Genomic DNA, 21,712 nt, shown 5'->3' on the forward strand with positions numbered 1-21,712 from the left:
ACTATGCCACCTGGGACGTGTCTCTTAAAATGAACCACGTCTTCTGAGTTGTTCCCGCGCAGAGACACCAGTTCCCGTTCTTCTTGGATGCTGAACAGTTCTTGTTAGCCATTGTCAGCGGCTTCGGATGTTGCAATCGGGCGTACCAGATTCGTTTCTTTTCTGGCTAGGAAGACGGTCGGGGCGAAAATGGAGAGAAAGAGGACGGAAAGTGCAGCAAAGGCTTTCGCTGCGCGTGTCTTTGCAGTTATAGGTTAGCCCTGTAGAAGGTTGCGCAAGAAGGAGGGGCATGGACTCACGACAACACCGTTTTCCCAAGCGAAGATGGCAAGCTCATAGAGACGAGTGACGAGATCCCAACGGGCAGTAATGTAACCAGCGACGAAAATGCCGAGCGTCAGAATAGAAAAGGGGTGCATAGAAGCGCTATTCCTCGTGGCAGTACATGCCGTCCGCCGGTAAAAGGTTAGAAGATATACGGAGTAGAGTCTATGCCAAGCTGTCGGTAGTGGGTTTTAGTCCTGAATAACGACGAGGACGTTTGGCTATGAGCGTCAGAACTAACAAAGGGAAATAGGATGTAGGTTAAGAGGGCATTGCCAACTCAATGGAAGAGATCGAGTTGATTGGTTCCCCTTGCACGTTGTTCTGTCCCTGAAGAGCAACATTGAATGGACTACAGTAACAGTGGGTCACCCAATCAATTAAAATCACGTGTGAGCGGCCTGATTCCGCATCCTTCAAGACGATGACGATGGTAGGCAAAAACGATAGAAGCATAATATGGAACGGACAGGGAGGAGGAATTGCAAGGTAGCAAAAATTATATGGGAGTCGAGTAGAGAGAGTATATGCATCAGGGATCCGGAGCTCTTAAGCACCTGAGGTCCGAACAATCATATTTTCTTCATCCGGGACGCCGTGTTCTGTAGCACACGATACACGTTATTCTAAAAGCAATATCAGTAGGTTAGAGGGTATGGGAAGCCGGAACATATCATACTTCTTGGTCCGAGGTGTTTTAGATCGTTCTCTTTGTTTTCTTCCCGGGCCTCTTCCACTAATTTATCCACACCGCGATCCTTTAGAGCAACCTGTGGTAAGTGAGCAACAGGAAGTCTGTAACCTTTAGAAGAAGAGTACCTTAAGACAAGTTTGGTATTCTTTAAACATGTCCGCACATTCCTTGTTGTCCTTTTCTTGGCCTCGAAGGTACTCTGCATATGTTCAGCTCAGTGTCACAGTAGAGATCGAGATACATACTTTCGCTGTACCATTTTAAGAAACACGTATCATACCGCCTAGGGTTCTGTATGAGATGGGGCTCTTATCTATCATATGTGAGGAACTTACTCTTTAACCTCGTTGCACTCTGGAGCTAATGAAGCTGACATTTTGAACTGATGGTGGTTAATGATGTAAGATATTTGAAGTATAAAGAAATCTACGTAAGAGGAAATACTTACCTTAGGTTGTCCCCGGATTTAAAGACGCCAAGCTACACCTAAAAGCCACTCCACCGGACAGGTAAAAGGTTAAGTGTCCAGTCAAGACAGAACAGTCTTTATATATGTCCATTTCAGACACCTTGATCATACAAGCCACTGTATGAGCATATCGATACTGAGTCTTGTTTCCTCGAAAAATGGAGAAACATTGCCAATTCTATTGTGTTCATTAATGTAACAACATCAACTAGGTACCTAACGATGGCTCTTCAGGACCGCAAGCAGCTGTCATTGGTCAAAGCTCTCCCCCGCCAAACAAAAGTCTCCACAATAAACGTCCTAGCTCACTCTAAGCCTGGCGCGTCTGAACGCGACTCAACCCGAACACTCGACTACTCATCGTGAAATGCTATGAACCATCAAATCATTCTTATTCAAGCAACCCCGAAAAAGGTTCATTTATCGTTTTAAAGCAATACTATGTTAAACTTAAGTATGTCGCCCTTAGAAGATGAAATCGAGCAGGCGCTCCTCGATGCCACTTATCAAGTCTATCAAGCTACACCAGACGAAACTACTGTGAACAAGGTTCGCAAACAAACCGAGGAGAATCTCAGCCTTGATGACGGATTTTTCTCAAGTGCGGAGTGGAAGCAAAAAAGCAAAAGTCTGATCAAGGAGAGAGTGGTATGCTTGGCTCATGAACGACGTCTACATCATAAACTCACACAGGTTTTAGGAGAAACTTATGGATGGATGGTTTCCAGACAGCAATAGAAATGCAGACTCAGATGGAGAAGATAAAACTGGCATGAAGCGCTCCTCTCCCGATGCTGAATCTCCTGCGCCAAAGTCCAAGCGCCAGAAACGTGTCACGAAGCCCAGACCAAAACCAAAATCAAAAAAGGCAAACAAGAAGGACGAGTCTGATGTTGAATCTGACCTTGAATCTATGCCCAGTGTATCCAGCGAACTGAGCGAACTGAGCGATCTCAGCGAGGAGGAGAAACCGCAGAAGAAGCGAAGGCGAGCGGCGCCAACGAAAACAGCACCAAAGAAAACGGAACCAAAGCACAAGTCTAAAGCCGTTGAGCTTGAAGAAGAGGAAGAAGAGGAAGTGATGAAATCTGAACATGAAGTGTCAGGAGATAATGATGATGAGGCTGAAAATAGAGACCTCGAAAGTGAAAAGGTAACAAGTTCAACAAAACCACAGAACTCAGAAGATGGAGAGGAAGGTTCCAAAGAAGATGAGAACAAGCCAGTCGTTGACGAGGAAGAAGAATATTCCGATGTCATCGACGAGCCAGTAAAGCCGAAACGCAAGAGGAAGGAAAAGAAAGAGCCAGGCAGCAAGTCAGTAAAGGGTACCAAGGTTGCCGCAAAGAAAGTCACTACATCTGACGACCCTAACACCGAGGAAATTAAGCGACTGCAGGGCCAGCTTACGAAGTGTGGTGTTAGAAAGCTTTGGCACAACGAGCTGAAGAAATACGGCGATGATGCCAAAGCAAAGATTCGACACCTTAGGAAGATGCTCACTGATATCGGAATGGACGGCCGCTTCTCGGAAGCGAAGGCGCGCGAAATCAAAGAGAGGCGAGAGCTTCTAGCCGAGGTTGAATCTGCGCAGGAGATGAGTGCTCTCTGGGGTGTAGAGGGGCGTGGTCGTGCAAGCCGCAGCAAGAGCAAGGGTGCCAAGGTCGTTGAAAGTGGCGGTAGTGGCGCCGAAGAAAACGATGGCAACGAGAATAATGATGACGAAGAGGACGAAGAAGAAACGTACGCTGCGAGACGCAAGAGAGCAAGGGCGGATTTGGCGTTCCTAGGCGACGATGACAGTGATTCTGATTAAGGCCTACGGGCATTCTATGCTTATGATTCACCTGTCTATGCTGACGGTGTGTAATTTATCAGGATGCATCACGAGAAACTTTGTACAAAACGGTGTCTGGGAACAGCAGTTATCTAGTTTTTCTTTCCAATTGTCTTATGGTAGTTAGGCGTTAAAAACAGCCTCTATTTAGCAGTTTCTCTTTTCATTTTTGTGATCCAATTCAATCGGCCCACGCCTTGTATACGGTTCTGGCACCATATGTGTCGCCCTTCTTGAGCAAGACCTGGTTCTTCCACTCAGGTACATTGGCGGCGTTAACATAGCGAGCAGGCTCACAACAGAAACCGGCACGAGCACCACGAGCAGGCAGACCGTTGACGGCGGGCACGTCAATGCCGGCACCGGTGTAGATCTGGAAGGTAGGCTCAGTGCTATAAACCTCGAGGTTCACGCCGGAGCCGGAGTGGTGAGCCTTGACATTGAGGTTGAGGGACTGGTTGCGGGTGTCCAGGGGCACAGAGGAAGGGTCTGTGTTTAAGACGAAGCAATGGTCGATATTGGGTTCCTGGGGGCCCAGTGTGAAGGTCTTGTTGGCGGTGACACCGGGGAAAGGCTCAATTTTGCCTGTGGGGATGAGATCGCCACCAACAGCCAGGTAGTCGGCTGTAGGCAGGGTGATCTCTGTACCGGCAATAGTCTCCTTTCCGCTGGGGTTGAAGTAGGAGTGGTTGGTCATGTTGATGACGGTCTCATCAGCGCCACCAACGAGTTTTGCTTCGTATTCCATGGCAAGAATGATGACTTCCTTGCCATCGACGTTTTGTGTGCCGGTTGTGTAAGTCACAGTGACTTCAACGGTGCCAGGGTATCCCTCGTCGCCATCCTCACTGATAAGTGTAAAGGTAACGCTCTCCCCACCCTCCAGTCCCTCTACGCCTTGGACTTGGCGAGTTCCAACAGGCTTGGGGCCGTCCCAGATGCGGCTGCTCCAGCCAATCTTACCGCCATGAAGATGGTTCTGTCCATCATTGGCGGCGAGAGTAACTTCCTTACCATTGAGGCTGTCAATGCGAGCACCCTTAATTCGATTGGCGACACGACCAACTGTCACGCCAAAGTAAGGGGAGTTGTGTTTCTCATAGTCCTCTTGCGTGGGGAAGCCCTGGACGATGTTGATGCCGTTGACGACAAGGGACTGGATGATGGCGCCAAGAGGCAGGAAAGAAATAGGAGCGTCAGCCATGATGGATGATCTCACTAAACCTTTTGATATATGCTTGAATACGAGTATCGTTGAGAATGGCTATATGAGGGTTGAGGGGTATTTATGTTACACCAACAAACCTAGCATAGAACAGAAAGTACAGGTAAACAACAAAATGATTATGCACTGGATTGAGGTGCGGCCAGGTTTATCTATTTCGTAGTGTCTGCACACAGCAGCAGACTCCATATAGGGATAAATGGGATATGTAGCTGTAGGACCCATCATGACACTTCAGGCTAAACTGCCAATGGGAATGGGGTCATGAGCCGCGGGGTCTTTTCATGGCAAATATGGAACAACCAGAATCCTTCAACATGATGACGGGCGGTATTCGGGCCAGCTTGACCGAGTGTGTGGTGACTTGAGTGCGGGGTGCGTCATGGGTGCCCCATCAATATCACGCAGTGACTGGTGCGGTTGTAAGCGATAACTTGGTACAGTATTCCGTTGTTTGCGCAGTACCTACTACACTGCATATTTTTATGAGGCTTGAACTGTGCGCTGTACCCAATCACCTGCATACTAAAAGTACTCACATGTGTCCATCCACGTTTCAACAGGTGTAATGGTAATGTTGTGAAGGAGCTAAATGCTGCTTGTGAAGCTTAGGCATGATCACGGTAGGCTCGGGCCATTGTGTTCCACGACCACCGATTATGGTGTAATCATTCACATGTGTTCAGAGACTAGAATCATGTCCAAATGCCACAAGAGGCTGTCTATAAGGCATAGATAAATCCCTGAGCATCAGGCTCCTCATGAATAGCATGTATTTACCAACACTGTATACACAAACTATTCAATTAACCCGTTCGTTTGTAGCCCCGAAAACGCCATCTAAATGCAAAGTCCCTAGAGTGGTATCTTAAAGTTGCAAATCACACAATTCCACACAATGGTTCATCCTGGTCTTGCGCAGACACCCTACCATTCTAGACGATCGTCACAAACCAGCTTAACATCAAATCGCCCATTGCCACTCCAGACCTTATTTCCTGAGTTGCAACCAGCCACAATCGTGCGAAGATCACTGATCATTCCACCGGGACCACTGGCAAAGACTGTCGTGGGGCCAGTAATGGTGTTAGTCACAAAGTCGTTGATGAGCTTGGGTAGGTTAGGGTGTCGGTCCTCGTCGACAATACCGTTTCCGATTTTAGCAACGGGGACGTCGTTGCCGCATGCACAGCCTTCTTCTATCACGTCTGACGATGATGATGAACCGAGTTGTCTGGTAGCATCTGTGACATCCTTCTCGTCACTGACCTGCAGCCTGGAACTGCTGTTGGAGTCTCGTGTAGCGTAGACGCGGATCTTGAGATTGAGAGCCTTTCGGGCCTGCTGTAGAAGATCCATCTCCTCCTGAACCCATTGAGCGTCAGCGGCATGGCGAATGGCCCATATGAGCTCAATCTTGCGGTCTCGGGAAATGGGTGATCGTGCGAGATCAAGGAGGACAGGGAGTACATAGGCGATGCCAGTGCCACCAGCAACACAGACAATGTTGGTGTCAGGTGCAACGTGGCCCATCGTGGTCTCACCATAGGCGCCAGTGAGAATGACAGAAGTGGTGGCTTTCTCGGAGGTCGTGAGCGTCTTAGCAGCCAGCTCAGCCATCTTCTTAGTTTCACCACCCTTAGCACGCATGATATACGAGTGCTTCACGACACCCTTCTCAACGACAGGAGCATTTAGCGGGGTGAAGGGATGTGATTGCCAGATGCTGCTCTCAGTAAAACAGAGGAAGTAGTGCTGTCCGATCTTCCAGGGGTCCTGGTCGTTTTCGAGGTCGAATCGAAGGATGTCTCCATGTTCGGCGTCGGGAAACCTAGTAATAACAGCTTGAGCAGCTTGAAACCCCATCTTACCCGAGGGGAGATGGTGGTAATGCAGATAAGCGGTACGAAGCAGTCGGAATCCACGGTCAGCGAACCAGAACAGGAGTGATGGAAGCAAGAAGCACTTGAGCTGCTTCCAATGACCCCAGCAGGCACCAATATAGACCATGGCGAGGACGTAGTGAGACTTGCGGAAGAACTCGTATCCTGTTGCGCGAATTCCCCAAGGGGTGCTTCCGATGAACATAAGGAGTAACAGAATCATGGCAACGACGCCCCAGATTATGTATTCCTGGACAATCCACTCGGCAGCCACCTTAGGTTGAGGCTGGTAAAGACGGACCTCAACAATAGACCAGGCAATTGTGTGAAGGGAACTCTGAAGGAAAATGATATAGCCCAGCCAGCGATGAAGGAAGATGAAGCTCTGGTAGGGTACTCCTGTGATAAGAGAAAGGACAGATTCTCTGCTGGCCAAGAGGACAGACAGAGGAGTCAGAGCATATGCGAGAATACCAACTCGGTCAGACCAAGGGCCAAGAGTAGTGCGAGTGTTGTAGACTCCAGGCATGTCTTTGACGGGAGTGACCCATTTCTGATAGGTCATACCGACAAAGCTCCAAACGGTGAGATATCCCACGAGGGACAGCATGACAGCAACTTGAAAGCGAGTGGTACGGCCAAAGATAGTCCGGCAGGCATCTGGAAGGAGATATTGCCGTGTAAACGAGCTGAGACTGCTGCGGACCCTAGCGAAGCCTGCTTTTGGGTTCGCTCCAGAAGTGATAGCCGGAGATGAGGGTTTGCCGACATGTCGCAAAATAGCCCAAAGGAAGAAGACAGCGAGAATAGTAGCCCAAAGGATTCCAGAGTAGAGCATGCCTAGATCGTGGGCATGGTAGACCAGATCGAGATACTCGCAAGATCCCTTATCGTTTGTGCAAGGGAGAGCGCGATCAACATATCCCCAGTGAGGTTCCAGGGTTTTGGCTTCGCTCATGTTTTGGATGTGGCGAACATCCAGCTGGTTGAGAGACACCATCGTGAAGGGCGTGGTGGTCCTGCTGTTCTATGAAAAGGGGAAAATATGTGAAGGGCAATTGATGCTCTCCTAGAATGGCAGGACAACAGATCAACGGATGGGTAATCTGTAGCTATCTCATATATCACAAACCATGCGAAGAGACGACTGTTGAGTATCAAGATTGGAGTAGAATGATAAAAGACGTGACACCATTAGATACAAATAAGAATCGACCCATCGACCGAGTCTCCACTGAATATTCAACCGCCGCCACGGTCTTGACGACCTAGTACGAGCATGTTTGAGGTCTACGAGATAATCGGGTACGAAGTGATAATAAGGTCTACTTGGCGCCGGGAGCCAGGCCATATCGGGGAATTGTTTCCTGATTACTTGCTCAAAACGCCCTCTTGGAGATTGGCCGGAAGGACCCTGAGGAAGAAATGATACCCTGAGATAGAAAGAAACATACGAAGCTGAGACAAGCGAGAGGCTATTCAAGAGGAGTTGAGCAGGAATGAGCACGTTAGTGGGGCCGTCTCGACGTCTGGGAATCCACCGAAGCTTGGCAAACCTTGGGATGTGGACGGAAGATGAAGCTTTCCAGCCCTAGATTTGGGTTTTACAGTATGATCAGGGATCGAATCAGTGATGGAAGAATATCGCGTTATTAATATCCCCCTCATCCTTCGGCATAACCTTAAATCTTGACCCTATTCTGCTCTTGCATGTCGCTTCTTAATTCTCCGGCAGTCTTACAAGTCTTGGAAACAGCTCAATCTTTCTCAGTGGAGCCTCAACTCCTTGATATTCATTCGTCTTAGAGATACTTATCTCCCCATCCAGCCACTTTCTGGTTCAAACAAGACAGTCTTGGTTCGGTTCAAGTTAGATTCACTGTCCATCATCGATTAAATCATCCAAGCACCACTGTTCAACTCGAGCGAAAATACCAACCTAACAACTCATCATGGATCATGGAGGAATGGGCGGTAGCGGTGCTGCCTGTAAGGTCGACGTAAGATTTACTACCAGGAGATACCAATTTGTCCTTGACTAATAACCTCAGATGTTGTGGAATTGGAACACAGTCGATGCGTGCTTCCTGGCCTCATCATGGCAAATCAAGAACCAGGGTATGATGGCTGCAACCTGTATCGGCGTTATCCTCCTCGTTATTCTCGTCGAGTTCTTCCGGCGCATGGGCAAGGAATACGATGCCCTTCTTCAGCGTGGCTTCCAGCGGCAAGCCACTACTCACAGCGTTGCTCTCGCCGCCGCGGGTTGCACGGGAGCCGTCGTTCCCACAAGTCAAACCCTTACATATCGAGCCTCACCTCTGCAGCAGTTCATCCGCGCATTCATCCACGCTACTACTTTTGCGGGAGCCTACATCATTATGCTCTTGGCCATGTACTTCAACGGCTATGTTATTATTAGCATCTTTATTGGTGCTGGCCTGGGCAAGTTCTTTTGTGACTGGCTCGTTGTAAGGATCAATGTCGAAGATTTGACAGCGCCTGAGGACAAGGCTAAGGGGATTGAGGAGACAACTGTTTGCTGCGGCTGAATATGTGCCGAAAGTATGGGACAGAGCTGATATATACAATGGACGCTTTACATGACAAGTCTTTTTACTAGTGATACCCGTAAAAGCCCTTTTGAGATCGAATTACCTCGATCATTATAGATCCACAGGGAGGGTCTCGATATTTTTGGGAAAGCATTTGCTGTGAATATCTTGTAGAGGCTTCCTACTGATTAAAGTAGCCTGTGGTGAGGAAGCGGTATCAAAATTTTAAGCTGTTGGTGTACCACTGAGCACCCATTACACTATTTGCGGGTGGCCTTGATCACTCATTTATAGTATCACTGGTTTCTTTCAATAGCGGTAATGGGAATATTTATACGCAAGTAGTTAGAACTCAAAGAACCCAGCTCGAGACTTTATCTATGATACAACCTAGCTCGAGGAATGCATACTGGTTATTCCGACCATCTCCAGGTGTGAGGCTATAGGGTGGCATGTTGGCAAGGATCCTGTACATCTAGAAGGTGACATAAAACTTTGGACATGTGTATAATATCGCGCGAGAAGTTTATCATAATCTTCAGCTTGCTTAGTTTTTTATAATGATTTAAGGCCTGGCGGCTTCTTTATGCCAAGAGGTGCTCGATAATATATAGCCTAAGGTAGTCTCCAGGGCGTTAACTAGGTATAGAGTGCACCAACGCACCGAGCCATCAAGGTTGACCTACATACCACTTACCAGTAGCTCGTTCCTTATGCTGTCCACTTACAAGACTATTGTCTCATAGTTATGTCAAAGCACCATGTTTCAAGTAGCTGTGCCTTGTCCAACCAAGGTAGTCACAAGTACGGAGGAGTTCGAGACCAATACGGAGTACTAAAGCTTTGTGAAGTAGTACTCGACAGGGGTCACGATATGAGGCCTCAGCCGGCATTTGAGGTACGGGCAGTAGCGGAGCAAGAAGGAAAAATAACTTGCTCATATCTCTCTCACCACCCTAAATCCATAGACACTCATCAAATAATACCCAAATGAGAGAAAAGAGAAGTATGGTCTTTATCTCTGTCAATATCTTGCCACTATCATGAGGGAGTTGGTCGAAATCGCCGAGGGGCCGTACCAGAAAGGCCCATAATGGATCCGTGATGACATAGGGGATCGAACGTTGGTTGAAAGAGTCAGGGCGGCCTGAGACGAGAATGATGGCCTTTTGGCATCTGGGAGAGTTCCTTAATAAATACGTGCTCAATCCAGCTCCAACCAACTTATGACCTGAGGTGATTTATTTCCAAGCGGCCCCGGTCGCTGTCAGATCGACCACGCCACAGATCAATCCACCACATACAAACAAGACTGTCGAGAGCCTCGTCAGCGCTCTACAAGTTAACTGCAATATTTGAAGACAGAATATCCTCTGATATTTCTTTTAGTTTCTTCTTATTGTATCTGATATTTGACATCTTTTAAAGACTACGGACCATATACAGCGCGCCTTCAGCATCATGTCTTCGTATTCTTCTAGTCTATCGAGCTCATACTCGGGCTCACCAACTTCAAGCTCTGCTTCACTATCATTCCACCATCATGGGTCTTCCTCAGGAAGAGATACCGGCAAGATTGGAGACGAGATGGGAATAATCAGAACCTGGTTTTCAGTATTGGACGATAGTGAACGGTCATCTGCCCTCCACTCGATCGCAGAACTACCAAGTCTGCGAGAGATTGAGCCCATGATCCAGGCACTCAAAGACCGTAAGCGAGAATTATGGAGGCAACAAGAGGAACTCATCATTCAGCCTCCTGTAAAGCCGAAATGGATCATGCCGGTATTCCCACACACCTCTCAAGATCCTCGATGGGCTGCCAAATGGCTTCGAGCTTTGAGGTTGCACAAGTATGAAAGATGCTTGTTGGGAATGTCTCCAGCTCAAGTTGCATGCCTAGAAGACGAGGATTTACAGCAATTGGGCATTGATACCATTGGCGCTAGGGCAAAAATGCTCCGCGTAAGTTATGAGGATATCAAAGCCTGTATTCGGCATGCCGTCTAACTTGGTATAGGCCATCCATAATGTATAAATCTCAGCATACTCGGTATTATGCTTAATTATCAGCAGGCCAACCGGGTTGGTCATGACCCTATCTTCGTCACGAATCTCCATGACGAGCATTCCTTCTAGGGCATTTCATTTTCATACCAGGTTTAGCGAAGAGTAACAATATCAGCGGGGAAAAAAATATGGCGTTGCCAGATTTTATACAAAAAAGCCACCGGAATGGCACAGTGGTCTGAGATCTGGCATTAGGAGTGTTGGGGTGGTTTGACATGGGGAAGCAATGACGTTAGGGTATGGATTTGGAGTGGCTATTATACTCTGTAAAACGACGCCGCATCCGGCATCAGATAGCTTTGGCGTAAGAGGGTCTTTACATAGTACAAATTTCTATATAACAACTGTACAGATTCATATTTCATTATCATGCAAGCTGGCCATGTTAGGATTCTATCATCATGCTCTAAACATCTGAGGCTTGGCGATCAGCGGCAGATCTACGATATGATGCTGGCTCAACCAGATCCAACGTGACCCGAAAGTCCGAATGTGACGCTGAATTTGCGGGTTAATCACGAGGCTCTTACGAACCTGATACTTACCTACTTGGCTTTGTAGTCATGCAGTATAGAAATCTAATACTATTCTTCGGACATCATTGGAACACAGAATAAAAGGTCCAATCGGAATATACCCTCAAGTCACACTGCCACTCGCGCTTCCCTTTTACAGTTTATTACTAGTGAAGCAAGTCAGGTACTGACAGAAGGTCACAAGTAGCAAGTGGTGCTTGCGCAACCAAAACCGATAGTTCAGGTGCCATCGACTCAGCTCAAACTCCCTACTAACTGATCCCTTCAACGTACCTCGACAAGGCATCGTCAACAACTAGAACGATTTATCTACTTTGCTTTCGACAATATCTACTCGGCTCTGGACTCGGCTCGACTCGTCCTGGCCCTGAATTGTCAAACAATGAATTATGGCCATGGCCACCGCGTCAGCAAACATCTCTAGCACCCCGAAACGCAAGCGTGGAGAAGAAACCTGGGCATCTCCTATACAATTCACCTTTGTGCATGACCCTCTATCGTCTTCCTCTCACCCTTCTTCAGTCCCAACTCAAGCAGACACAGAAGATGGCAGCGATAGCTCACGATCAAGGGTCCTTGCCCACAAGTTCCGTGGCCTTGCACTGGAAAGTGGGGGCGGGGCAACAGTCAGCAATGAAGACTGTAATAATCTCATGGATGAGGACAAGTCGATGAGAAAGCGACAGAAACCCGATGAGATTATGAGCGAGGTCGATACAGCTCCAACTGTCCAAGAAGTGGTCGATCTTGACGGAAAGTCTGTGCTACCATCAGAGGAATCACTGCAACCTCTCAAAGCTCGTGTGCACGAAGAACCCTGGCAACAAAAGCAGAACCATGGGAGCCTGCATCATGCATACCCGTCTATCAACAGGCTTTCCGAGTCAAAATCGAGAGTCAAAAAGAGAACGGGCTCGCCGCCGCTCCGCATGAAGCGCCCTTCTCGGCGGCCGTTTGAGGACTCAGACGAAGAAGAGGCCCAGATTGTCGACCCTGTCAGAGCTGCGCTGACGTGGCATGAAGATGAGATCACCATCTACGACCCTGATGATGAGGATGACGACGGTATTGGAATCAACGGTATTGGATTCAAACCCACACCAGCTCTTGCGCATGCACGCGCCATGAGACGGAGGCAGCAGATGGCAGAGTATCGCAAACGAGAAGAGAGCGAGGCACGAGCACGACGCAGTCAGCGACGCGGTCGTGGTTCGGGAGTCAAGCTCGGACGATCAGAGGAGCAGTCACCGCCGCGAAAGGTCAGATTCACGGATACGGAGGCTTCGAACGTTGCGATCCCTACAGGATAACCTTAGTATTTGGCGCCAACGCTTGTTGGGACGCTGGCTGTGGCTATAGATTCTTTTTGCGATTACTTTGGCGTTTCTTTATTCTGGCGACTCGGAGAAAGCGGCGTATCAATCAGGAAGAAATTTGATGGTTCTTCTATGCGAATTCACGGTTGGTGAAAATTGAAGGGATCGTTGGCAAATACGGAGTACATCCAAGGCCTTATCAAGGCGCTCTATACCCTGGTCTTTAGAGATCATAGCACTACTACGACTTGGTGCCCAATTCACGGAAGCACTTCTTTCTACTTGCTCTTTTCATCTATGATTGTTTTTTTGCGCTTGAGATGTTATCTACAAGCTATACCCAACCCATAAGATACACACCCTTTCACAAATAATAGTACATAGGAGAAGCCTGTGCTCAGCCTGATGGTCACCAGACCTTATACCATGGCTTTCCTGCTGCCTTCTTTTCAGCCTCCAGTTTGTCGTGCTCACGCCTTGCCTCTTGGATCTTTCTTGCTTGCTCTCTCCTATTCTCTGACACTACCTCAACGTGTCGTTTCATTTGTCGACGTTCCTCGCGGCGTAGGTACTGGCACCATTCGTATGATGCCATACTTCCAAGAACAAACATTCCAACAGCCCAGTTCGCAGCGCTACCGGGGTTTCCTTCACTCATTTTAGACTATGCCTTAAACTAAGAGTTCAACATTGTCCACTCACCTTTGAGGACGAACCTCAATCCTCCAACACCGGCACCAGATGCTATTCCTGTAATGAAGCCCTGTCGAGCACAAGGAGTATTTGCAACATTCGCAAAATCATCCTTCTTGATCATAGAAACGGCTTCTGAAATAGTTGGCCTATTATTCGTCGGTGTCGCTCCATGCTCGCCGTTGACTGTGGTAGCTTCGTTTTGCTCTATGGGTTTCGACCAGACATGCAGGGTCTTATCGCCGGGCATCGGTTGCCCTTCCTGGGGATTTGAGGCCATTCCTGGCTATAAGTGCGACGCAATCGGTGTCATGAACAAGATCGTATACCCAAATCTCGACTTTCTTTAGAAGCACGTGGGATAAGACCGATGACGCTTGACAAGCAAGGCTTGCGTCGGGAGCGTTGATGGCCCGTGCACGTCTCGTTGCTCTGTCGAAAATCTATTAAAGTAAAGTGGGGTGTAATCGCGTCGCGAGGGCGCGTCTAAACGCGTCTCACGTTGCCAATTTATCCAATCTCGGTCCAGTCTCTAGGGACTCCCTTCATTTACTTTGTTCCACAGAAACACTCCGCTCAGTGTTGACCTTGCAAACAACTTTTTTTTCCTCAATTCTTTTTCTTCTTCTCTGTCTTCTAAACTGCTCTTATACAATTCCCCTCTCTCCATGTCGAATCTCTGTTACCCGGCATCGTCAACTGCTCGTTAAGCCACACTCCTTTTGGGGAGCCCCCCAGAACACTCGATGCCTAACACAAGTCTTCGTCGCCCTCAGAAGGGCTTCCGCCGAGGAGGCAAAGTTGCCTACCATGGCAACCGGACACGCACATTCGCGGCCTCGTCCAGGAATGAGGCCACGTCGGCAGACGAGAAATGGGAACGAACACGGCTAGCACACAGCATTGACGAGAACATGGGATTTGCGCGTTATGAGAGCGGAAAGAAGAGAGAAGGCTGGCTAGTCAACATCCAGCCCACATCTATAGAGGACGAACGGATACCGGGTGGTCGAGCCGCTGTCGACTGCTATTTCATCGAAGACGACGGCTCGACCTTCAAAGCTACTGTGGAATTTGACCCATACTTCTTGATCGCTGTCAAGAAGGGACGAGAGTCTGAGGTTGAAGAATGGGTCAAGAGGGTTGCCGGAGGTGGCGTTGTCAAGTCGATTCGAAGAGTTGAGAAAGACGATCTCAACATGCCCAACCACTTACTCGGCTACCGAAGGACATTTCTGGAGTTGAGGTTTGCCAATGTCAATGACCTCATGGCTGCGAGAAAAGATATCATGCCTATTGCGGAAAAGAACAAGAAGAATATGAATGCTATGGATGCCTACGCCGAGGTGGCAACGTAAGTGCTCAACTGATCTTTGGTAGGATCAAGCTAATACGAAACAGCTCAAATGGTGACTTCGACCTTTTTGATGATTCACGAGATGACGACCGAAATATGAATACTGCCCTTTCCGATGCGAGCGACTTCATCGTCGATATAAGAGAATATGATGTACCATACCATGTACGAGTAATGATAGATTTAGGTATGATCAACCCTTGTCCACACTCTTCTACAAACTTTACATGATGTTTGCAACCAAGTATTTGCTACTTCAGAGCCCTCAAAGGCCATGAGACCACTATTCACCATTGCCCTGATTATTGCTTCTATACAGTCCTCCATTCTGCCTTGAACCCTTGCCAATCACCTACTGACCTGGACAACAAGATATACGAGCCGGCAAGTGGTACTTTGTTGAAGCCAAACATGGTGTCACCAAAATTTACCCAAATGAAGAGAGGTCGTTGCCGGCTGAACCTGTAGTAATGGCTTACGATATTGAAACATCAAAGCTGCCTCTCAAATTCCCTGACGCTGCCACCGATCAGATTATCATGATTTCTTACATGATTGATGGCCAAGGGTTCTTAATTACTAACCGCCAAATCCTTTCAGAAGACATTGGCGACTTCGACTACACACCCAAACCAGAATACCCAGGCCCCTTTATGATTTTCAACGAACCTGATGAAAAGGCTGTCATCGAGAGGTTCTTCCTCCATATCAAGGAAGCACGGCCTACCGTAATTGCGACTTACAACGGTGACTTTTTCGATTGGCCCTTTGTGGAAGCACGGGCTAGCATCAATGGAATTGATATGTATCAAGAGATTGGATGGAAGAAGGACAACGAGGATCAGTACAAGTGTAACTACAGTGTGCACATGGACTGCTTCCATTGGGTCAATCGAGATTCGTATCTACCTCAAGGTTCTCGTGGCCTGAAAGCTGTCACTGTCGCGAAGCTCGGATACGACCCAGACGAGCTGGATCCCGAATTGATGACACCGTACGCGACTGAGCGACCCCAGACACTCGCCGAATACTCTGTCTCCGATGCCGTTGCAACATATTATCTGTACATGAAATATGTGCACCCCTTCATTTTCTCACTTTGTACGATTCTGCCTTTGAGTGGTGATGAAGTATTGAGAAAGGGAACTGGTACACTCTGTGAGATGCTGCTGATGGTGCAAGCATATCAACGAGAAATTGTACTTCCGAATAAGTATATCACACCAAAGGAGGCCTTCTGGGACGGACATCTCCTCGATTCAGAGACCTACGTCGGTGGCCACGTTGAAAGTATCGAAGCGGGAGTCTTTCGAGCTGATATCCCGGTGGATTTTGCTGTCGACCCTGGAGCTATTGACGAGCTCCTCGGTGATTTAGATGCTGCCCTCAAATTTGTAATCACAGTTGAGGAGAAGAAGAACTTTGATGATGTAGAGAACTACGAAGAGGTCAAGGCTCAGATCGTCGAGAGGTTGAACAAGCTCAAAGAAGCGCCGAACCGTAACGAAAAACCCCTGATTTACCATCTGGATGTTGCATCGATGTACCCCAACATCATGACAACCAACCGATTGCAGCCTGACTCTATGATCCAAGAGTCCGACTGTGCTGCCTGCGACTTCAATCGACCAGGAAAGACATGCGATAGAAGGTTACCTTGGGCATGGCGAGGAGAGTACTTGCCCCCAAAACGAGATGAGTATAACATGATTAAAAATGCCCTTCAGAACGAGAGGTTCCCTGGTAAATATCCTAGTTCTCCTATGAGAACCTTCCAGGAACTCAGTGCAGATGAGCAAGCCAATCTTGTACGAAAACGTCTTCAACTCTATTCTCAGAAGGTCTACCACAAAATCCATGATTCAACAACTATTGTGCGAGAGGCAATCATTTGCCAAAGAGAAAACCCTTTTTATATCAACACTGTACGAGACTTCCGTGATCGTCGATATGACTACAAGGGCAAAGCCAAAGTTTGGAAGGGAAAGACGTCATCCTTGCAATCTGCTGGTGCTGCCCAGAGCGAGGTTGATGCTGCCAAGAAGATGATTATTCTCTACGACTCGCTGCAATTGGCTCACAAGGTTATTCTAAATTCATTCTACGGATATGTGATGAGAAAGGGATCTCGTTGGTACTCACTCGAAATGGCTGGCGTCACTTGTTTGACCGGTGCTCACATTATTCAAATGGCTCGACAACTGGTCGAACGGCTGGGACGACCTCTGGAATTGGATACCGACGGTATCTGGTGCATGCTTCCCGCAACCTTCCCCGAGAACTTCTCCTTCAAACTCAAGGGCGGCAAGAAACTCAACATCTCATATCCCTGTGTTATGCTTAACCACCACGTCCATGCAAAATTCACCAACCATCAATACCAGACACTCGTTGACAAGAAGACCCTCAAGTACGAAACACACAGCGACAACTCCATCTTTTTCGAAGTCGATGGTCCATACAAAGCCATGGTTCTACCCACATCGAAAGAAGAAGGCAAAAACTTGAAGAAGCGTTACGCTGTCTTCAACGATGATGGTAGTCTTGCTGAGTTGAAAGGTTTTGAGGTGAAACGTCGTGGTGAGCTCAAGCTCATCAAGATCTTCCAGCAACAGATTTTCAAGTTCTTCCTCGAAGGTGAAACGCTGGCCGAATGTTATGGAGCCGTTGCCAAGGTTGCCAACCGTTGGCTGGATGTTTTACACAGCAAGGGTACAACATTGGCAGACGAGGAGCTGATGGAACTCATTTCTGAGAATCGAAGCATGTCCAAAACCCTGGAGGAGTACGGAAACCAGAAGTCAACTAGTATCACAACTGCCAAGCGTTTGGCAGATTTCTTAGGTGAGCAGATGGTAAAAGACAAGGGGCTGAACTGTAAGTTCATCATCTGCGCTCGACCCAAAAACGCACCTGTTACAGAACGGGCTGTTCCGGTGGCCATCTTCTCTGCGGAGGAATCTGTCAAGCGTACATATCTGAGGAAGTGGCTGAAGGAGGAGCCCACTGATACTGATCCTCGTGCACTGCTTGACTGGGATTATTACCTGGAGCGATTGGGCTCTGTTATTCAGAAGCTGATCACCATTCCTGCGGCTCTCCAAAAGGTCCGCAACCCTGTACCTCGAGTGCCACATCCTGACTGGCTTCAAAGGAGGATCAATATCAAGGACGACAAACTGAAGCAGAAGAAGCTCACTGATCTTTTCAAAAAGAGTCCACTGGAAGACATCACCAACATCAATGGTTCTCGACTGGATGATGTAGAAGATTTCGGTAGCAAGCTTTTGAAGCCCAAACAAGTCAACGCAGTCATCGCATCCTCTGAGGCCGCAACGACAGCCCAGAAGCGCAAGTCTCCTGAGCCGGCAGAGAACCCCGATCCCATGTCTGCACTTCCTGAAGTTATGCCAAGTGCTTCGGAGAACTATGAAGCATTCTTGATGTACCAGAAGAAGAAGTGGAAGTTGCAGAAGCAAGCCAGAATCCGTCGACGGCAATTGTTTGGTGACCGAAGAGGCGGTGCAGTGAACAATCTTCAGCAAACATTCATGAAGCAGGCGCACACTACTTACATGAGTAACTGGCAGGTCTTGCACCTCAAAGCGACTGAGACTCCTGGTATTGTCATGGCATATGTCCTAATCGATGCCAAGATTCATACGCTCAAGGTCAATGTTCCTCGACAAGTCTTCCTCAATCTCAAGAGTAAGGATCTTCCCGATGTTGAAGTGGATGGCTGTGAAGTCGAACAGGTCAATTACACACTTCCCAATGGTCATACATCAAGCCATCTCTTCAAGTTGACTGTATCGGAGGATGTTTACTTCAACGAGAGCGAAAAGTTCTCCCTCCTCTTTAATCATCCTAGTGTTGAGGGTGTATATGAGAAGCAAGTACCCCTGAACATCCGAGCTGTCTTGCGTCTTGGAAATCAGTGCACCATTGACGCGACACAACATGCTGTGCTTGGAAAGGGCCTTGAGCAAGGCTTTGATCTAGCTGGTCTGAAGCGGCCAGCGAAGACACGAACGTATCTCGAGACGTCGCCACTGGCCTACATTTACGTTTCTCACATTACAACTGGAGAGCGACAGATTTTTGGTATCTTCTCTACCACCAATGACCAAGCCCATGTTGTTATTCTGCAGAAGAACAAGGATTCTGGTCAAGATCTTCCCAATATTTCCAAAATGTATTCGGAGATGCTCGCTAGACGGCATGCAGAGGCAGCTGGTACCAACTGGCAGGATTGTTTTACTTACCAGGAGAAACTCCATATCAAGATCACCCAAGTGACGACCCGACGCAAGGCTCACTTGGAGATAGGTGATGTAGTCAAGAAGATGCGCAAGGATGAGCCACGACCACAGATGATGGTTATCCAGTCGTCTCAGCGTAAACTGCTCATCCATGATGTCCCTATCTTGGGAGAGTTCCCAGTCCTTCCCTTGAAATACGATGTGGGGGATAGCTCTCTACCTCCTCTTGGGTGGCAATATGTCATCGCCAAGCGACTCGTTGGCCATTATCTTGGTCTTGGATCCTGGATTCTACACCTCACCGCTTTGGCTCGTTACGGCGATGTGCCTCTGTGTAATTTAGAACGAGACGATCCCCGATTCTTGATCGATGTTGCCTATGCCCGGCGCCTTCAGGCCAATGGAGTCGTGCTTTGGTGGTCTCCCGATGCCCGCCCTGATCATGCCGGATATGAAAAGGACGATCTTCTGGGCCCTCTCGACACAGTCAAAATGCCAAATGTCAACAACCCAGGAACCTTCTCGTCCGTGTGTATCGACATAGATGTCAGAAATCTGGCTATCAACACTATCCTGACCTCATCTCTTATCAACGAGCTTGAGGGTGCCGACTCTGTCTCGTTCAATCCCGCTGCTGACGACTCAGAGACACTTGCATCTGAGAACGCCTTTGCCAACGCTGGCGTTCAGGTTTTACGTGAGATGGTGAAGGCATGGTGGACTGAAGCCTGTCGTGGAAGTACTATGGCCGATGTTCTCGTGCAACATCTTGTTCGCTGGGTTGAGAATCCCGACTCTTTTATGTACGATCGAGCCCTGCACTACTATGTGCAGATGATGTCTCGTAAGGCCTTCCAGCAGCTCATGGCTGACTTCCGTCGAGTGGGATCTCAGGTCATTTTTGCCAACGCCAATCGTCTTATTCTCCAAACCACAAAGGCCGAGGTTGGCAACGCATATGCGTATAGCGAGTATATCATCAAGTCGATCAAGAGCAAGCCACTCTTTCACTTCATTGACTTAGAGATTAAGGAGTATTGGGACTATCTTGTATGGTACGATGAGTTCAACTACGGAGGCAAGGCCTGTCAGGAGGTTATTGAAGCCGAACAACAGAACCTCGAAACTGTCATGCACTGGCAGATGGCAACATTCTTGCCTGTTCGACTACAGTCCACATTTCAGAATTGGGTAATTGAGTTCATACAGTTGATGCATCAACTCAAGCGGCCTCATGACGGGGACCCAGATGGCACACCACGTCTGACACAGCTACCAAGCAAGGGCCTAGAGGACCATGAAGGCCAAATTCTATTAGGCAAAGCTTTTGAGAAACCTCTGAAAAAGGACATCATTGGCCTCCTCAATAAGCAGAAGCGTGAACTACTTCATCCAGAGCTTGCACAGGACTACACATTCCCCGCCCTTCCCGGCTCACATCTCAACCCTCGAAATCCTATCCTCGAGCTTGTCAAATCGCTCATGCAAGTTCTATCGCTTGACAAAAATATCACACTTGAAGCTCGATTACTTCGAAAAGAGCTTCTGGCCTTGTTCGAGGTGCGCGAGTTCTCCAAAGACGGTACCTTCACAAACCCATCAGAAAGCCTTCGTCTTCCTCAGATATCTTGTGACAGCTGCACTATGATGCGAGATCTAGACCTATGCAGAGATGAAGACCTCTTTGGCGAAGGTGCTGCTTGGTGCTGCGGCTTCTGTGGCACTGAGTTCGATCGTGTCGCCATAGAAGAGCGATTATTGGGCATAGTAGAGAGCTGGATTGTGGAATGGACAACACAGGATCTCAAATGTGCCCGGTGCGGCGCACTGAGACTGAATGACTTTATGGAACACTGTACCTGCAGTGGAGAGTGGAAGGAAATTGTATCGCGACAAGACGTGAGCAAGAAACTCGGAGTTATGAGGAGGGTAGCCAAGTTCTACGGGCTAAGGATGCTTAGTGATGTGGCCGAGGAACTTGACAGAGGTTTATGAACGGCGTCATGATGGTTACAATGGAGTTGCTTACACTATAATGAAGACAGTAGTGGAAGAGTAGAATTGGTTTAGAGCGTAATTATCATACCCCATAATGATTTGGGTGGTGCAAAGGTGAGCATTATAGAAATAAGTTTCTTTATGATCTCGCACAATTCCTTCCTTCTATCACTTAATACTTCTGCTCGTGCTAGAACAACGCCATCTGCCTATACCAAGAATACTATCTCCAGTTCTTCAGGTTTCCGAGGTGGAGTCCTATCGGGGACACAATATCCAGCGAGATCGAAAACAACATGCTCCAAGTGCTGTGTCTTCGTATTAATTTCTTGTCCTCCCAGACGGACTTCGTATCAAATACCAGTGCTGTTAGGTCTGACAATGCTGGCAAGCTATCCGAACAGCCGTTGTAGACTGATCACTGGCCCAAGATACACATTTGGCCTCAAGAGCTCCGTGCCCAGGGGATCATTCCAAGAGCCAGAGAGCAACC

The 21,712-nt window shown here is 48.1% G+C and overlaps 9 protein-coding genes across 9 annotated transcripts; 5 read left to right on the plus strand and 4 right to left on the minus strand.

Moving 5' to 3' along the window:
* Window positions 1–24: 24 nt before the first annotated feature.
* On the minus strand, window positions 25–1,394 carry FVEG_04691 (hypothetical protein; the record flags this gene model as incomplete). The annotated part of the gene is made up of 8 exons (XM_018892542.1): window positions 25–90; window positions 147–239; window positions 300–489; window positions 605–725; window positions 995–1,094; window positions 1,144–1,217; window positions 1,264–1,301; window positions 1,354–1,394. The coding sequence occupies 8 exons, from the start codon at window positions 1,392–1,394 to the stop codon at window positions 25–27; spliced, it is 723 nt and encodes a 240-aa protein (XP_018749251.1).
* A 441-nt stretch (window positions 1,395–1,835) lies between these two features.
* Window positions 1,836–3,514, plus strand: FVEG_04692 (hypothetical protein). The gene is made up of 2 exons (XM_018892543.1): window positions 1,836–2,135; window positions 2,188–3,514. The coding sequence occupies exons 1-2, from the start codon at window positions 1,929–1,931 to the stop codon at window positions 3,301–3,303; spliced, it is 1,323 nt and encodes a 440-aa protein (XP_018749252.1). The 5' UTR covers window positions 1,836–1,928; the 3' UTR covers window positions 3,304–3,514.
* FVEG_04693 (aldose 1-epimerase) lies at window positions 3,506–4,528 on the minus strand (the record flags this gene model as incomplete). Its single annotated transcript, XM_018892544.1, has 1 exon — window positions 3,506–4,528. One exon carries the CDS (start codon window positions 4,526–4,528, stop codon window positions 3,506–3,508), a length of 1,023 nt encoding a protein of 340 aa, XP_018749253.1.
* Window positions 4,529–5,476: 948 nt separating this feature from the next.
* FVEG_04694 (hypothetical protein) lies at window positions 5,477–7,432 on the minus strand (the record flags this gene model as incomplete). Its single annotated transcript, XM_018892545.1, has 1 exon — window positions 5,477–7,432. The coding sequence occupies one exon, from the start codon at window positions 7,430–7,432 to the stop codon at window positions 5,477–5,479; it is 1,956 nt and encodes a 651-aa protein (XP_018749254.1).
* A 596-nt stretch (window positions 7,433–8,028) lies between these two features.
* Window positions 8,029–9,559, plus strand: FVEG_04695 (hypothetical protein). The gene is made up of 2 exons (XM_018892546.1): window positions 8,029–8,432; window positions 8,484–9,559. The coding sequence occupies exons 1-2, from the start codon at window positions 8,385–8,387 to the stop codon at window positions 8,982–8,984; spliced, it is 549 nt and encodes a 182-aa protein (XP_018749255.1). The 5' UTR covers window positions 8,029–8,384; the 3' UTR covers window positions 8,985–9,559.
* Window positions 9,560–10,448: 889 nt separating this feature from the next.
* FVEG_04696 (hypothetical protein) lies at window positions 10,449–11,025 on the plus strand (the record flags this gene model as incomplete). The annotated part of the gene is made up of 2 exons (XM_018892547.1): window positions 10,449–10,952; window positions 11,008–11,025. The coding sequence occupies 2 exons, from the start codon at window positions 10,449–10,451 to the stop codon at window positions 11,023–11,025; spliced, it is 522 nt and encodes a 173-aa protein (XP_018749256.1).
* An 899-nt stretch (window positions 11,026–11,924) lies between these two features.
* Window positions 11,925–12,903, plus strand: FVEG_04697 (hypothetical protein; the record flags this gene model as incomplete). The annotated part of the gene is made up of 1 exon (XM_018892548.1): window positions 11,925–12,903. Exon 1 carries the CDS (start codon window positions 11,983–11,985, stop codon window positions 12,901–12,903), a length of 921 nt encoding a protein of 306 aa, XP_018749257.1. The 5' UTR covers window positions 11,925–11,982.
* Window positions 12,904–13,158: 255 nt separating this feature from the next.
* FVEG_04698 (hypothetical protein) lies at window positions 13,159–13,998 on the minus strand. Its single transcript, XM_018892549.1, has 2 exons — window positions 13,612–13,998; window positions 13,159–13,557 (listed from the first exon to the last, which is right to left on the minus strand). Exons 1-2 carry the CDS (start codon window positions 13,880–13,882, stop codon window positions 13,319–13,321), a joined length of 510 nt encoding a protein of 169 aa, XP_018749258.1. The 5' UTR covers window positions 13,883–13,998; the 3' UTR covers window positions 13,159–13,318.
* A 112-nt stretch (window positions 13,999–14,110) lies between these two features.
* FVEG_04699 (DNA polymerase epsilon catalytic subunit A) lies at window positions 14,111–21,372 on the plus strand. The gene is made up of 3 exons (XM_018892550.1): window positions 14,111–14,956; window positions 15,004–15,146; window positions 15,332–21,372. The coding sequence occupies exons 1-3, from the start codon at window positions 14,349–14,351 to the stop codon at window positions 21,214–21,216; spliced, it is 6,636 nt and encodes a 2,211-aa protein (XP_018749259.1). The 5' UTR covers window positions 14,111–14,348; the 3' UTR covers window positions 21,217–21,372.
* The last annotated feature ends 340 nt before the right edge of the window (window positions 21,373–21,712 follow it).

Source organism: Fusarium verticillioides, chromosome 4 (assembly GCF_000149555.1).
Source record: "Fusarium verticillioides 7600 chromosome 4, whole genome shotgun sequence".
NCBI lineage: Eukaryota > Fungi > Ascomycota > Sordariomycetes > Hypocreales > Nectriaceae > Fusarium > Fusarium verticillioides.